We start from the raw sequence: 15,883 nt of genomic DNA, 5'->3' as shown, positions 1-15,883 counted from the left end.
TATTTACCAATCAACACAAATATTTTAAATCAATAATTAGATTTTTTTCCCCAAAATACGAAAAAATGCAAAAAGCTCCAAAAAGCTCTCCTGGTACGAAAACTTTGATTGATAGAAATTTCAGAAATTTCAATCGGTCTTCTCTTCTCTTTGCACAAGATTGGGGGCGGTGGCGGCGATGATGGCGGCGTCTGCCGCCGAGCTTTCACAGAAGAAGAAGGCGTCCTTACCGATTTATATGTAAATTTAGTACAAACCAATTTACTACTACAAGCTTTGCCAGAGGTAAATTCTCGCAGAGCTCCGGAGTCAAAAAAACAGATAACCACCCCCCAAAAAGTAAAAATCAATCAAAACTTTGAATGCTTGATATTCAGGTCAAGAAAGCTGGTTTTTATTGAGGAAATGAGAAAAAGCGCTTTTGTGTTACTCGGGCAATTAAAACCACAACTTTTATTTTCTGCGGCGTTCATAAAAAGCACGAAAGTAAAAAGTAGAAGAAAAAAAAAAAGCGAAAGTCGAGGACGTGTTTTATGATCCGCGCCGAGCTTTTAGGAGCTTTTAATAGTGCGTAAAATTAACAGAATAATTTTTATCCGTCAAGGATTATTCTGATTATCCTGTACATGTTACTAATTATTTATTTTTTATTAGTAAAATTGTGTCCTTGATGTGTTATCCTTACTGCGTGTGGCAGTTATATCCTTTTTACGATTTTGAGGCTGCGAAGGGTGCGTTTGAAGGTTTTTTAGGGTGAGGTCCACCCCCATGCACACACACACGTCGTCGCGCTTCCTGACGCACGCGAGTATCAAAAAAGGGAAAATCACGGCTGGAAAGCTCGCGCTGGAAAGTGGAAAATCGACTCCCTCCAGAATCCTGAGCGTTTGCCAGGACGCCGTCGTGGTCGTGGACACGCCAATAAAAAGCGGATCGATCGCTCGCGCGCATAAAACACGCTTTTTTCCTGCGAGCTTTTTATGACTCGCTACAGTGTTATCCTGCAAACCGGAAATATTTTTAATTTGGATTTTGGTTACACATTAATAGTTTATAGTAAATATTTTATTTTTAGGTTATACTTTGGACACATTGTATGTTTTTTCCGGTTGCAGTTTAATTTGTTATTTGATGTAATATTATAGGCCTGTTTAATGTTTCGTACGTCGTTTTCGGGTGGGGTCACAAGCGCGAGAGTAATAAAAATCTGTAACGAATGGAGGGATAGAGGGAATCACGGAAAAGCGACAAAAATTACAAAAATCCTAACGATTTTTCGATTTCCGTGAAGTGATTAAAATTAAACTTTTTAGAAAGTTTGGAATTGTGAGCGAACCAAGAGGGCGATTTTTAAAATTTGAACTGCTATAGAAAACCAATTAGTTGTACTTTCTAAATGACAAAGAATAAATTTTATAAAATTTTTAGTTTTCTTTTAATTGCAGTTCAAAGTTGGAAATTTTTTTGTTTTTATAAATTCACGTTTAAAACTAGTTTTTGTTAATCAAATATTAATGATTTATACCTTTTTAGAAAGCTGATTAAATTTCCTTTATTATATTGAAAACAGAACTCAAAAATATTAAATAGGTTATAAGTAATTCAGCTGTAAACTTCAACTTTGATTTATGAATAAATGTGCGATGATTTCAGAATTTTTACATCACAAAAGTCTCTATTACCACTTTATTTGAAAAGTTATTTTAAACCGGATTTAATTCTTTTATAGCTGATAAAATTCTGCATCTTTTATAGTTTATACAGTTTAAAAATCTTGTTCCGTTGCTGCATTATAGCTCTTCAAAGTTTCAACTTTCAATTCACTGTCCTCTGGACTGTTATGACTTTCCGTGGAAAATCGCAGATTCCTAGCGAAGCATAACACCGATTTTCATAAAGTTTACACATTCGGAAAGCCACAAAGTTTCCCTACGATGCAGCATCTTTTTGCGTTTAAAAAACCGTATGCGTCCGCTAATAAACCACCTCCCGCAGCCGGCGTTCTAAACTCCAGATATCGCCGAACTGCGAACTGGCCGCGTAAAATCTGATTTAACGATTTTTCCGAGTTACAGCCGCGCGCGGTCAGCGAAATTCGACACAACGCGCTCGTGCGTTACTTATTCGGCCGTTTACATAAAATGTTTTCGAAATATTCGTTCGCTATATGTGTGTTTCGTGAGTATTTATGCGTTTGTTTGCTTCGCTTGTTGCAGATAGTCGAGAGTGGTTCGAGTTTTTCCGCACGTCGTGCACCAGCCAACCAGTGAAAATCACCGCCAGCACGATGGGAACGTTTTCGTACTTTGTCTGCCTGATGACTCTAGTGGCGTCCACATACGGTGAGTGCCTGTTTTCCCGCTAATCTGTTTTATGAATTTTGTTTTGGGGGAAATTTACGATTTGGATTGAATCTAATCGGAAAATTTTTAAGCGGAAAATGTATTTTGGTAGAGAATTAAATTATTGATAATATTTCTTTTAAAAGTTTTGTATAAAACATTTAATTTTTGCGTAATTTGCTTTCAAAGTTAACATAACTTTGTATTTAATTGTCTTATTTTATTGACTACTTTTGAAAAATTTGCTATAACTTTTCCAAAAATTTTCCAAATTTGTTTATTTTGCAAAATTCTGAGAGCCATTGAGATGGAGTATATGATTGCTTTTTGAAATATTCAAAAATCTTTCCGGGTTTACTAGAAATTTGCTGGGAAACTCGATCTTCTTGAATTTATAAAATTAATATTTTTGTTTGCTAATTAGTAAATTTCAAATAACTTTTGTGTTAATTGCATGATTTGTATAAATTTTGCTGCATTTTGTAGTCAGATAAATTCTCCATCTATATCAATTTGAAAATGGTGAAAATACTTCCCAGTTTTCAAGAAAATCGAATTCAAAGTTGAACTTCATTATATTCCGACGCCTCGTGGAAATTCATAAATTGTGCCAATAATAAACAACCGATTTAAACGCTCGTTACGAATTCTTAAAGCGTATACTCGCAGCTACCTAAATCGCTTTTTATTTCCTCGAAAATATCCCGGAAAACGCTTTCGCAGCCTCTCAAAACTATAAAAAGAATGGGAATAATGTCCGAGCATAAATAAGCAAAGTGCGTTCTTCCTGTCTCAGTTCCGCACCGAAATCTGAATACGAATACAGAAAGCCGGGAATCGAAAAGCGTCGGGAAATCGGAAAATGCAGAACGATAACATAAGGCGTGTAGATTTCCAGCACTCGCCGACGGGCGAATATTCTACCAGCGCGCATTTCTATCATTTTCGGCAAACATTTTTATTATTCTACGTGCGAGGCCTACACACGTCGACGGCGGTCGGGAAAGCTGCGAAATATTTTCCAGATTTTCCATGATCTGCACACAGCCCGTTCAGAACAACTCACCAGATGATATGCCGAGATAGTATAGTAAAAAATAAAATAAAATAAAATAAAAATGTCTGCTCTATTCCGGAAAATTCATTTTCCGGAAAAACCAAACATGTCACCACTGGAATCTGTATCGCCACCTCTTAACAGATGAAAATGTGCGCAAGGCGGTGTTTGCGTTAAGAATGTTAAGAACTTTTAGTTTCCCGGGGGTTGTTTGAGTGTGAATGTGTGTAATGGGGGCGGCGGGTGGCGGCGGGAGTAGTTGGCGAAGTAAAGGGTAGCGCGCCGACACTCGTATGTAAACTACACTCGGAAAGTAATTTCACTGTCGAATAAGATTACGACAGACTCGATTTTCCGCGTCGGGGAAAGCGGCACGATTTTCGCAATCAAATGTTCGCGCTTTGGTGAACTTCGGAGTGGCGAAACAAAAGTTGGAATTGAAACTTTTTTTTTCAAACATTTTTTGACCTCAATACTAAAGTATGGAGGCGATTTTTGCAAAATTAGGAATTTTAGGATGCCAAGAAAATTTGGAATGTGTTGGTCAAAAGAACTATGTGGAAATTATACAGGGTGTTTTGTAAAGTGGGTTTAAAGTGAAAAATTGAAACAAGTTGTATTTTTTACTATTAAAGGAAAACCTGTTAACCGATTTTTATGTACAAGATATATTCTGAAAGCTAATTAAATTCTGTATAACATAGACTAAACAGCTATTTAATATTACATTTTGTTTACAAGTTAGTGAACTCTAAAGTTAATTTTTATAAAATTAAAAATTATTTTTTTAGTTTTTATGTTTTTCTGATTCACCCAGTAGAAATTTTCAGATTTTTTTGTGTAATTCTGATAGCCAGATAAATTCTTTATAATTCCTGATAAATTTTCTTCCAAAAATATTTTTCCAACCTGGTGTAAATCGCATCCAAAGTCAAACCTTGAAATGTTTGTTTTGTAAATTCCTACTACGCGACTTTTCCGACTTTCCGAAGTCTGAAAACTCGCCGAGATCGCGACTTAGAGTTCAGGGACAGCAACAAAGAGACATCCTGTGTGTAGGAAAAACACACATAATCATCTTCGACGCTTGCCAGCAAAAGCGCTCCTACATGGAGTCTTAATAACGTCCATAACTCTCACAGGCGATTTTTTTTCCTGCAACACTTGCAAGTTTTTCCAACCCTTTTTCCCGGCACTGGTAAGGTTGTTTGCCGGCGAAAAATAGAAAAATATGGACGTTTAAGGACGAAAGAAGATGTGCACGAATTAGGAAAGACGAGTAAAGGCCGAAAAAACGCCAAGGCGAAAAGAAAGGAAAGCGCATTGTCCTTTTGGTCCTTTGGTCTTTCGCGCAGGACGAAGGAGTCGCAAATCACATGGCTCTTAACGTCCGTCCGCCCGGTCGTCCATTATATTACTCGCGACGCTGCCGCAAATGATGTCCCCATATTTCTGGCACTCATAAAAACGTCCGGCGGGCCTCGCGGAGGAGGACATTTCATATATTTTCGGGGAGGCGTGCGCTTTTATCTTCGGCCCCGGGATCTATTGTTATGCGGCATGAAACAAACCGATATGAGACGAAGTTTTATGCGTCCCGGATGCTAGTTTTCCGTTTTAAACTTTTGCCCCGCAATATTGCGCGTGGACCGCGCGTGCAAGGACGAAATTGATAAATTCTGGAGAGGCAATGAGCTTTTTGGCGTCGTTGCAACTGTACTCGTAGGAAAGTTTCGTGTGCGCTTAGTTCTTGAAGCGTCGACAGGATAATCGATATTGCAAGAGTTTCGACGCAGATATTTTTATGATTCAAACTGTTCTGGAAAGCTGGTAAATTTTTGCATCAAAATGATTTACATCTGCAATTTAGAATATTTTTATGGTTAACTTTAATAGCTCATAACTTAAATTTTAGTTGTTTAAATATTTTTTGAAATATTGTATCACCCGGTATACTAAGGAATATATAATATAATAGATAATGTAGGCAGATAAATTATCTACAACTTGGTTTTTACTGCATGGTGATATCTTTTTTAATTATTTAGATATTTCAAGTTTTCTAAAATATTTTTTTTGGAAAACCAGCAGAAAAGTTGTTATTTTAGAAATTTTCAAATTTCAAGAGAAATAATTAAGATATTCCGATGAATTAAACGAATTCTGATAGTTTAATAAATTTGCTATGTGATAGTCTCAATTAAAATTATGTTATTATCCGCCATCTTGGATTTATTACCATTTAAAATCATCTTAATAAAAACTCTCCTTTGATTTACTTTAGAAAACTACAAATTCTGACTTACCCTGTATAGTTATTCTAAAAACTCTTCAGATTCTGAAAGCCTATTAAATTCTGTATAAATTTCCATCAAAATATTTTCCGAAAATTGTTGTAATCAACATGAAAATGAGTCTTTTTCCAAACTTTGTCACTTAAACTCCACGTTTTTGGCTAAAACCATTCCCTAAAAACGTTCCCACATCGAATATCTCCACAAACTTGATAAATTCGACTAGCCAATGAGTTGTGCCGCTCTGAGCCATCAACGAAATGACATAATTTAGCGCCGGTTGTTTAGATTTACGCTCGCAAAGTGCCGTCGAAATTGAAGTGCTTACAAGTTTTTTTTCGACTCGCTTCTCCCCGAAGGGTCGTGGCACGCCGGGCACTAAAGAGTGTCGCGCACTCGTTGTAAATTTAAAAAGGGTAATGAACCGACCCCTATTTATATCAAGCATCATTCAACATTCAGCCGCGGCGCGCCTAAAATGGGGGATGTTCTCGCACAACATTTCGCTCTCTTGTTCTCTTTCTCTTTTTCTCGACGGATAGCAGCAAAGTGTGGGCGTTGGTGGTATGAGGGTAGTGTCGTGACGTTGGCGTAACGAGGGTACGTCGGTGTGGCTTGACGTTTCGCGGCGCGGCGCGGTTTTTAACGTCCCATTCGTCTCACTTCGCCGCCGCCGACGCTTTTAAAAAGCGCGCTGATTTCATAATTAGGTCACTAAAAGCCGAGGCGCACTTTACCTTTCCCTGCTGCCGTTTTCGTTCTCTCCTTCATCCCTCTTTGCCAGACTCATGATTGTAGACTGTAGTGTGTGCAAAGCTCACAAATGTTTTTCGTGTTTTTCCCGGGCGATAACACTCCTGCGTGAAGATGAATGATGTCTGAACTCCGAAAAGCTCACCGGCGAGCTTCCCACTACCACCGGAGCCCTTTTTTTACTCATGATTTCTTTGAAAACTTCAACTCTTGGTTTGGTTCGACTGAACTTTGGATAAACGGGGTTAGTGGTTCGGAAGCTTATCTAATCGGAAAGTTTTTGGGGGTTGGGATGACAAGATACCAACGTCCGGTACCCAAATCCTAAAGGGTGAAGCCCTACATTTTCAAAAGCTTGATTTCATTCATGTTTTCTTCATTTTTAATCATTTTGATAAAAATAATTTTGGAACACCCTGTATATGCAGAATTATTACCTCACATAAACGTTAAAAGTCATTTCTTAACTACAGGTAGGTTCAAACAAGTATTTTGGACTCTTGCTGATTGTTGTATTCCTTAAAATGCATATCACAGTTGAAATATTTTAGAAAACTCAAGATTCTGACGAATCTATGGCAGATGCGATCACCAATCAAATTGCGTCTGATAGCTGATTATTTTCTGAACAATATGTGATAAATATTTTGTACAGGGTGTTTTAAGTTTTCACATAAATCAAGATTTTGTCTCATTACTAATTTTTAATGTATTTTTCATAAATCTGTATTTTACGGATTACCCTGTAGAGATACAATGAAAATTTTAGCACATTCAGAAAGCCAATGAATCAGTCTACAACACTGAGTTAATTAAAGTTTTGTTACACTGCCTTCATAGACTTTATACCCTTACAAAATCCAACATTGAATTTTGGCACTTAAATTTCAACATTTTAGAAAGTTTAACATAACTCTCAATCCAATCGAGATATTTGGCTAAACCAACCAGATTCTAATACCTGAATACTTTCTCTCTTAAAATATACTTAATTCATGTACAGGGTGTTGTGTCTTACTGGATTAATCTTTGAACGAAACTCGTATCTGGAATTTTCCGTAATACTCGTTCTTTGTTCGCCCTCATTTCCCCGGAACAAAACAGAAACAAAACACATAAAGGGATGAACGCATCCGGATGGCGGGTGCGCTGCAGGAGCGTTGAGATTTAATCATCTTATAATCTCTGCTCTAATCTCCAATTACAAATACCTAATCCCTATTTGTTTCAATTTATTTTTGTTTTCGCCCGACGCCACGCCACCGCGCTACCCCCGGCGGGCGCACAAAGAGACAAAGAGAGCGAAAACAGCCGGCGTGCGCGCACTGGGTGCATTTTTGAAAGCAGATTGCTTTGAAAAGGGACGCGAATCAATGGCGGAAAAGAAATGAATGCGCCGCGCCGAAGATTTATCAAAGCGCAAACGCTAATAGGCTTTTATTAAATCTAAGGCGGACAGGCGGCGGCTTAAATCTGAAGAATTCTGACTTGCGTTCTTCTTCGTTGCTTTTTTTGTTTGGATATTTGTTTGTTCAGTGAGTAGAAGACATGTCAACAAAGAAAAAAAGATTTATAGCCAAATTACAGAAGTTATTGTGACACCCTGTATAAATTATGTATTGCAATTTATTGATAATTTATTTATTTATCGGACACCCTTTAAACAATTGTTAAATTTTTATTCTTTTCGGAGTAAATTCAGATATTCAATAGAAAATAAATTTTTACTAGGTCAAACTTTAATCGCAATTAAGTGATATTCCGTGAAGACTCTGTATAAAATAAAATTATTGGCTTATAGAGCAACTAATTAGCTATAAATTACATTTTGAATTTATACTCTATCTCATTTAGTTTTGTCATAATTAAAATTTAAAAAATTAATGATTTTTGAAATGTATAATTTATATTTTCAATTTATTACTTTCTTTGGTGAATACGTAATCCATGTTGTATATTTATAAAAAACTAGTTAACCGGGCAAACGTTGTTTTGCCATATAAATTATTTCTAGTTTCTAGATAAATTTTAGTGTAGACAAAAAGTAACTTACTTATTATAAAAAATAGGGGTTGGTGATAAGAAACCAAAAATTTAGGGTTGTATGTATATTTTAATGCCACATTAAAAAAATAAAAACAAAAAATTTCGACCAAAATTTAAAAAAAAATAAGGGTGAACAACCCTTATCACTTAGAGATATGAAGTTACCGATTCTCAGACCTACTGAATACGCATATAAAAATTTTCTTTGAGCGGGATCAAAAATGATTAAATTACTAAAATGGCTATAAAGAAATAGGGGTTGGTGATAAAAAACTAAAAATTTAGGGTTGTATGTGTTTTTTAATTCCACATTATAAAAAAAATAAAAACAAAAGAATTTGTCCAAAAATTTAAAAAAAAGTTAAGGGTGAACAACCCTTATCACTTAGGGGTATGAAAAATAGATGTTAGCCGATTCTCAGACCTACTGAATACGCATATAAAATTTGGTAAAAATCGGTAAAGCCGTTTCGGAGGAGTATGGAAACAAACACTGTGACACGCAAATTTTATATACAGTAGAATCCGTTTATTATGACTCCGCTTATATTGACCAACCGGTTATTATGACGTAACTACACTACCAAGTTTGGTTTTCATATAAAATTCTGTATAAAAAAGTCGGATATAATGACTTCGCTTACAGTGACATGTCGCTTATTATGACCCATATTTAATAGATTATGTTCGGTTATAATGACCAACATGATTCTTTACACCTCCGGTAATGTTCGTTGATACCCGACGACGTTCGACACATGGCGAACTTTTTATATTTATTGCTACATTTTTTTATGATTGTCAAATTACATTTATATATTTACTATCGGAAAGACCAGCACCTTGACCACGACTTAATCCGTATTTTCCATTAATCCGAATTTGGCGTGGGTCATTCGACAATCTCAATGCTTTTTAAAGAACCATAACCGTATTAAGCAATCGTTCAATTCAAATGTTTTGAAACCGAAGAGGCTTCGAAAATCACAAGAAAATTAATTAAATGAAAAAACAAAAGCAGACAAAAATTACAGATTACTTGCAGTAAAAAATACACTTGAATGTGTTATAATGTGCTGATTACGTGCAATTTTGATTTTGATTTAATATGTATGTATATGTACATATTTACACAAAAAAGGCTTTTCATTTCACAAAACGCTTTGTATGACGTCCGCTTATTATGACGTGTTTGTCAATTCCCTTCGATGTCATTATAACCGGACTCTACTGTATATAGATATTTATTTATTAAACATTATACGTGATTTTGGATTTACAATTTTATTTTTGAGTTGACATGTTTCGCCCAGAGGGCATCTTCATAAATATAGTATATTTTCAACTTTAACTAAAGTTTATTAAATTTCTGTTAACACCATGTACCATATAAATACATCAGATTATTCCAAATTTAATACTCTATTAAATTTCGTTTGAATTTTTGTCCTATCATGTATAGTTTGCTTGAAATTCTCAACTTTCTAAAAAAAATCGAAATAAATGTCTCTTGATGCGGCCCTGGATGATTGGAGTAAAACCCGCTGTCGTCGACGGCGACATGCTAAGATGTGCCGACTGGGAATCGATAGAACGTCCTCTCGAAAACCTAAATCCAAAACGAAGACGCCCTTCCGTGCCACTGTTCACCCCACACGCATACACCACCCTTATTTCCACCACACGCACACTCAGCGATTTCCATGTGTGCGTTGTTCAAATTGGGGTGTATAAGTGTGTGACCGAGACAAAGCCCTTGGCTCGGCAAGGTCGTCGACAATAATTCGCATCCGCAACGTGCAAACAATTTGCTCTTTCGTGCAAAACTACCCCGACGCTATCTAAATTTTGTTTTCGAGATAAACAGCCCTCTTACATTCGCACAACATCGAGTGTACAGTCATAGATGAATAGAGGGTTGTGTTGTAATGCTGAAACCTACAAATATCTTCATAGTGGTGGTGGAGGTAGACGCAGGTAGACGAGGCATAAATGCAGGATTAGGTATTTGTAATTGAGGATTAGCGGGCGGATTATAAAACGATTATATTCGATGGTAGCCGACCCAAAACAGCGCGCAGCCGAGTGGGAGCTTTCAAGTGGAAGCGGCGCTATTATTTCGCGCCCGCTTGCGAATATAGATATATGCGAGGATTTGCACGGCCCCGCACAAACCAAAGATATTCCGGGGCGCTGTGTGCGACCGAACGTGAAATAAACAACTTTGTTCGTGTAGGTAACCAAAGAGCTTTCCAGCTTTCAACCAAAACTCACATTTATATCATTCACAATGTTTGCGCTGAAAAATAGTTTAGGAAATCTCATATTACTCACACTTCCATTGTGATAATATTGGGTTGTTATACATTTTCTGATAGCTATTAAGTTTATCTATTTGTTAATGAAGAAAAACGGTCATTTTTTCCAAGAAATTTTCTTAAAAATTGATGTTAAACGTGAAATAATTACTTTTTTAAGGGAAAAATTTATGTTTTTCTTTAGAAAATTGGTGATAACTTAGTAGTGATAAGGAATTATAGAAATATGTGTAGTGCGTTTTAAAGATAACAAAATTTTGAACAAAATGACGTCAAAACCATATTCGTAGTCCTTATACTTCTCTGGTTATTTGCTGTCAAAATTAGAAGACATTTTGTCCTATAATTTTAAAATTTTTGTTTTATTTTAGAAAATTCTTTATAAAACCTACATAAATCAAAATTTTTCTAAAATTCTTTTATACACTGAAAGACAAATAAATGATCTATAAAACTGTGTCAAAATATTGTACAGGGTGTTTCGCATTAATTATTAAATAATTTTTAAAATTGTAAAAATAATTTTTCTGACATTTTTTAGAAAATTGTTAATAACTTTTAAAATATAACGAATTTCCTGTGAGCTTTCCACATTATGAAAGCTTATAAAATTCCCCACGTAATACATGCTTAAAATATGAATAAATATTTTATTATGTATGAGTAATCCCCGCGTAAAGTAAAGCTTCTGCTCCACCCCTGTTTAATACGAAACGTGCGGGTTGTACATCGCCGTGAGACGTCAGCGAGGGGTGGTGGCGACGGCGGTCGTGTGGAGGTTTTGTAATAATTATGCAGGATGACTCTGAGAGAATACCATATTCGAAGACGTCTTCCACGACGTCGGCGGTGCGACTTATGCGCGTTTCGGCTTTCAGCCTGCCAAAGGTGGGGGCTGTGCACGCCAACCGCCTCACTAAGGGCGGCGGGACTCACCTACATATATTCGGAGCTAATATTCATCGCGCGCGAAACCGCAGCCCCGCATCTACATTCTGCGGTCGGGGTGTAACTACAAATACGCTTTCGGGGGTGGCAGTGGTGGTGGCGGCGGCTGGGAAAGGCTTGTTGCGCGCTCCCCTATATAGCTAATTACGAACGCAGAGAAACGCCTTAAATAATCGACACCTTAATGCATTAAAATCCAACGAAAAGCCATTCAAACGTAGCGCCACGAATTTTGGGGGGTGGGATAGGTGGATGGTGGTGGGTGAGGGGGTTACAAGGTGTCGGCCGCACGTAGGAGGCGCGCGTGTCGGCGCGGGCGGGCGAAACTTGATTTAAATGCACAAAGCGTCTTTGCCAACCCGGAGTTGTGAAGCCCGCCAAAGTTTCAATGCTACAACCCTACCTATATTAGACAAATTGTATTGTATATCATTATATCGCGAGCCGAGCGCGTCGACGTGCAGGTGGAAATTCGAGGGTTAAATTCAATTATTCAAACTTTTACGGCGTCTCCTTTGACACGCTTTCAAAAATTGCATCAACGGCTTAGAAAAACTGCGATAACTCTAAAGAAAATTAAGATATTTTACAAAATTAAGCGGCATATCAAAGTTTACAAGTTTTTACATTATTTTTAGTAGAAGTTATTTATTTTCTGTATTCGTTTATTACAAAAAATTAAAGTTTAATTTTTAATTATTTATTTGATATTTAACTTGGAACACCCTGTATAAATTTTGTTCTAAATTTTAAAGGCTGTCTAATCAGCTTTCATATAAAGTTTTAGTTTTCTAAATAGGTCAATTATTGTCCGAGTTATCAGCGATTTTCTAAACTAATGCATATCATAAAATTTTACCTCCAAAAGAGACTTTTCACTTTAATGCCCAATAACTCACGAACGGATAATGCAACACTTGCCAAATTTTACAGTTTTATGAAAAATTTATTTTCCTTTAAAATTATGCAAAAATATCTCAAAAATTTTAATTAGTTTCGAAAATATTCGCAACTTTCTAAAATATTTACATTTTGATTACAAAAATTATTCTTCTTTTTATCCCCAAAAAATGACTACTAACAAATTTTTAAAATATTCAACATACATAATCTGGAAGATAAATAAATAATCTTTAATCTATAGCAACTTATTTATACAGGGTGTTCTCTAATCGCTAGTAAATTAAAATGAAATTTTGATGTTTCGACAATCGTGTTTGAAAAATACACGAATGAATAAACAATTCGCAAGCGAACGCACCAGGCAAATAAAATTATCGAATTGTTTGCCTATTAATTGGATGAAAAACCCTCGGCCCAAAACTACCCTTTCCTGTTTCCCCCGCACCTCTTCCTGTAGTCCACAAACGCGGATCATTATTACTACACAATACAATCAACTGAAAAAGCGCCAAACGAACCTTATTCAAACCCACACATACACACACACCAAATACATTTACACACCCTCACAGAACCACAAAATAGGGGTGGTAAATTTTATTTCACCACATGTATGTATATGTATAGTCAGTTTATTTATTTATTAATTTATTTATTCAAAGCATGCGAATAAAATTTTCGAATTTTGAATGGCGTCGTAATAATGAATATATACAGGGTGTTTGAATGTTATTTTAAATTTTCAGATGTTTTTGGGAATGATTTTTGTTTGTGTTGGATTTGAAATTTATGAAAATGCGAAACGTCCTTGTATGAAATATGAAGTATGAAGTATGAAGTGTGAGGGATGTTTGTCCTGCGTCGGCGGCGCGATGATAAATAAAATATTTTCCATTATCGACTGGTCGGCCGCGCGCCGCCGCCGCGTATTATTATTATTCATGAGTTCGTCCCGATGTTTATTCGTTCGATACGTGCCGAGCATGTTTGCGCTCTGCGGGTACGCGCGTTTTCCCACCCCCCGTACACCCCGATCAGCCCCCGCGGGAATACCGCATACCGGAAAGTTTCTAATTACGCGCTACCAAGACTGTCGATGTTGATATTTGCTTTTAATTGATGTTTTTCGATGGATAATTTATTTTGAGTATGTGTTGTTTTTGCAAGCGTTTAGAAAATTCAGGATAACTCAAACAGGAAAAGAGATATTTTTTTAGTCGAAACAGGAAATTAAAGGCAATTAAATATACTATCAATGAGTTGTTTTGTTATTTTGATAGTTCATATGGTTTGACTGTAAATGGCCCTTAAAGTGAAAAGTCCATTTTAGGAAATTTAAAATTACTTTTTACTATTTTGCATATAACTTTTAAACTAATCATAATTCTACAGTTATTTTTTCATAAAATTATTGTCAATTAACATACCTTTCTAATGATACCAAACTTATATTGTTTATTGTAATATATTATAGTTTTATTTATTGTTGAAGTTGAGTGAAATTTTGTAGGCAAATGTAGTTCAGTGCATCTTTTGCAACAATCAAGAGTAGGGGGGTGCCGGTGGCGTTTTCGGCGGTCGTTGCACGCACTCGTCGACCCACGACGAGACGATGCGCGGCGGCGGCGGTGGTGGCGGTGGCGGCCGACTGTGCCGCGCGCCACCGCCGTGGAGAGAGGATCGATACCCGAAATGGCCCAACCCCGACCACGCTCTCTGCGCGTTCGAAACCTTTCGAACAAAAGTATAATTTTTAAATTTAAGGCATACAAAAACATTCCCTACTCTACAAAATAAAAAAATACATTCCACACCATTAAATTAAAGATATATTTTCATTCAAATTTGTAGTTTTTATTGGTTAAGGGTAGTTTTCGAATATCTGCAATATCCACACGCAGAACGTCAGCGGATGTCAGCCGGGATGGCTGAGACGGATTTTCAATTAGACACATACTTTGCCTGCCAGTTTGGCTAGGCTCAACTTCCACCCCCACCCCATCAGAAAACCACCCTTCTCTTGGCGGCGGCCGACCGAAAACGTCAATCGGGCGTGCGACATCTGCTTCGTTTTGTGCGTCAAACTCGAAACTCAGTTTTGTCCTTTCGACACCCAAAACTACCCTTAAAATAGCAATATAAGGGTTGCAACACAAAAACCATAACTTTAATTTAAAAAATGTCAGCGATTATCACTACAATCCCGTGAAACAAAACACTCTAAGTGAATTCTGTTAAGGGATGTTTTTCTTTACGTCACGGGGCGTGTGCACTCGCAGAAAGTAAATTAATTTATCAGCGATTTGTTTTTATTCGCCTCGGAGCGTGTTTTCATCTTCATTTGGGTGAACATTTTTTCTTACTGTTTCCCTTCCTTCGTTTCCACCCCCTTTCACCCACTTGTGTCTGAATCTAGATGTTTACATCCGGATGCAGGAGCAATGCCACTGCAATTCCTCGCAAAACTACCCCTAGCCGAAGCAATTCAGAGTCCATCTTGTGTTGTGCGTCGGGGGTTGTTTCGGCCTCTCGAAGATTGATTCGGTTTCGGCCGGCTCGCCGCCGACTACAACTGACTGACACAATAGGGAGCGATCTCGATTGCTACCCCCAAAAACCACCCCCGGAGTAGTACTACTAGCGGCAGAAGGAGAAGTGAGCAAGGGTCACGTTTAATTAATTATTTGTACGAAACGTTTTCGCCACACATCTTTTTTATCCTTTATCCTTCACATCCCCGGAAATAACTACCCCTAGGATAACAGAAACAAACTTATCTTTTGTTGTGTAATAATCTTTTGCTTCAAACACGTTTTTTCGGTGTTTTTAGGTTAGAAATGAAGAATATGCTAAGTTAAACTTTTAGGGGTGGTGAAAATGGGGTTGGTGGTAGGGGTAGCGGTTCTCGAGACGCGCTCGACATCTCTAATACTTTCTAAGCCGCTTAAACATCTTTTAAGTCATCAAACTGTTTTCCTTCATTCTTCTTAGTTCTGTTTCAAAACTGTATTATGACATTTCATTAATCACTTGTTTTACTTTCGATTTTAACCTATAGATGGCGCTATGCGAAAATTTAACTGTATATCAGTTTATGTTAATACACGATGTTTTAAATATTATTTATGGCGGTGTTAATTTAAGCGCAGCTTTCGAACGGAATAGTATTATTATATTTGTATGTAAGTGTTATTTCAAAAGTTGTTTTGAATTCAGCGGAAA

At 36.8% G+C, this 15,883-nt stretch overlaps 1 protein-coding gene across 1 annotated transcript in view; it reads left to right on the top strand.

The window, feature by feature from the left end:
- Positions 1–15,883, top strand: part of LOC135803406 (uncharacterized) — a 101,607-nt gene that overhangs the window by 15,334 nt on the left and 70,390 nt on the right. Inside the window, exon 2 of the mRNA XM_065317007.1 lies at positions 2,217–2,342. Coding sequence (XP_065173079.1) covers positions 2,288–2,342 — 55 coding nt within the window. The 5' untranslated portion in view covers positions 2,217–2,287. The remainder of the gene's footprint in view (positions 1–2,216; positions 2,343–15,883) is intronic.

Source organism: Atheta coriaria, unplaced genomic scaffold (genome assembly GCF_025399875.1).
Source record: "Atheta coriaria isolate IRGN ID8LTWV9N9 unplaced genomic scaffold, Caltech_Dcor_3.1 hic_scaffold_2_pilon, whole genome shotgun sequence".
NCBI lineage: Eukaryota > Metazoa > Arthropoda > Insecta > Coleoptera > Staphylinidae > Dalotia > Dalotia coriaria.
Note: the sequence above shows the minus strand (reverse complement) of the source record. Positions and strands in the feature narration are given on the sequence as shown.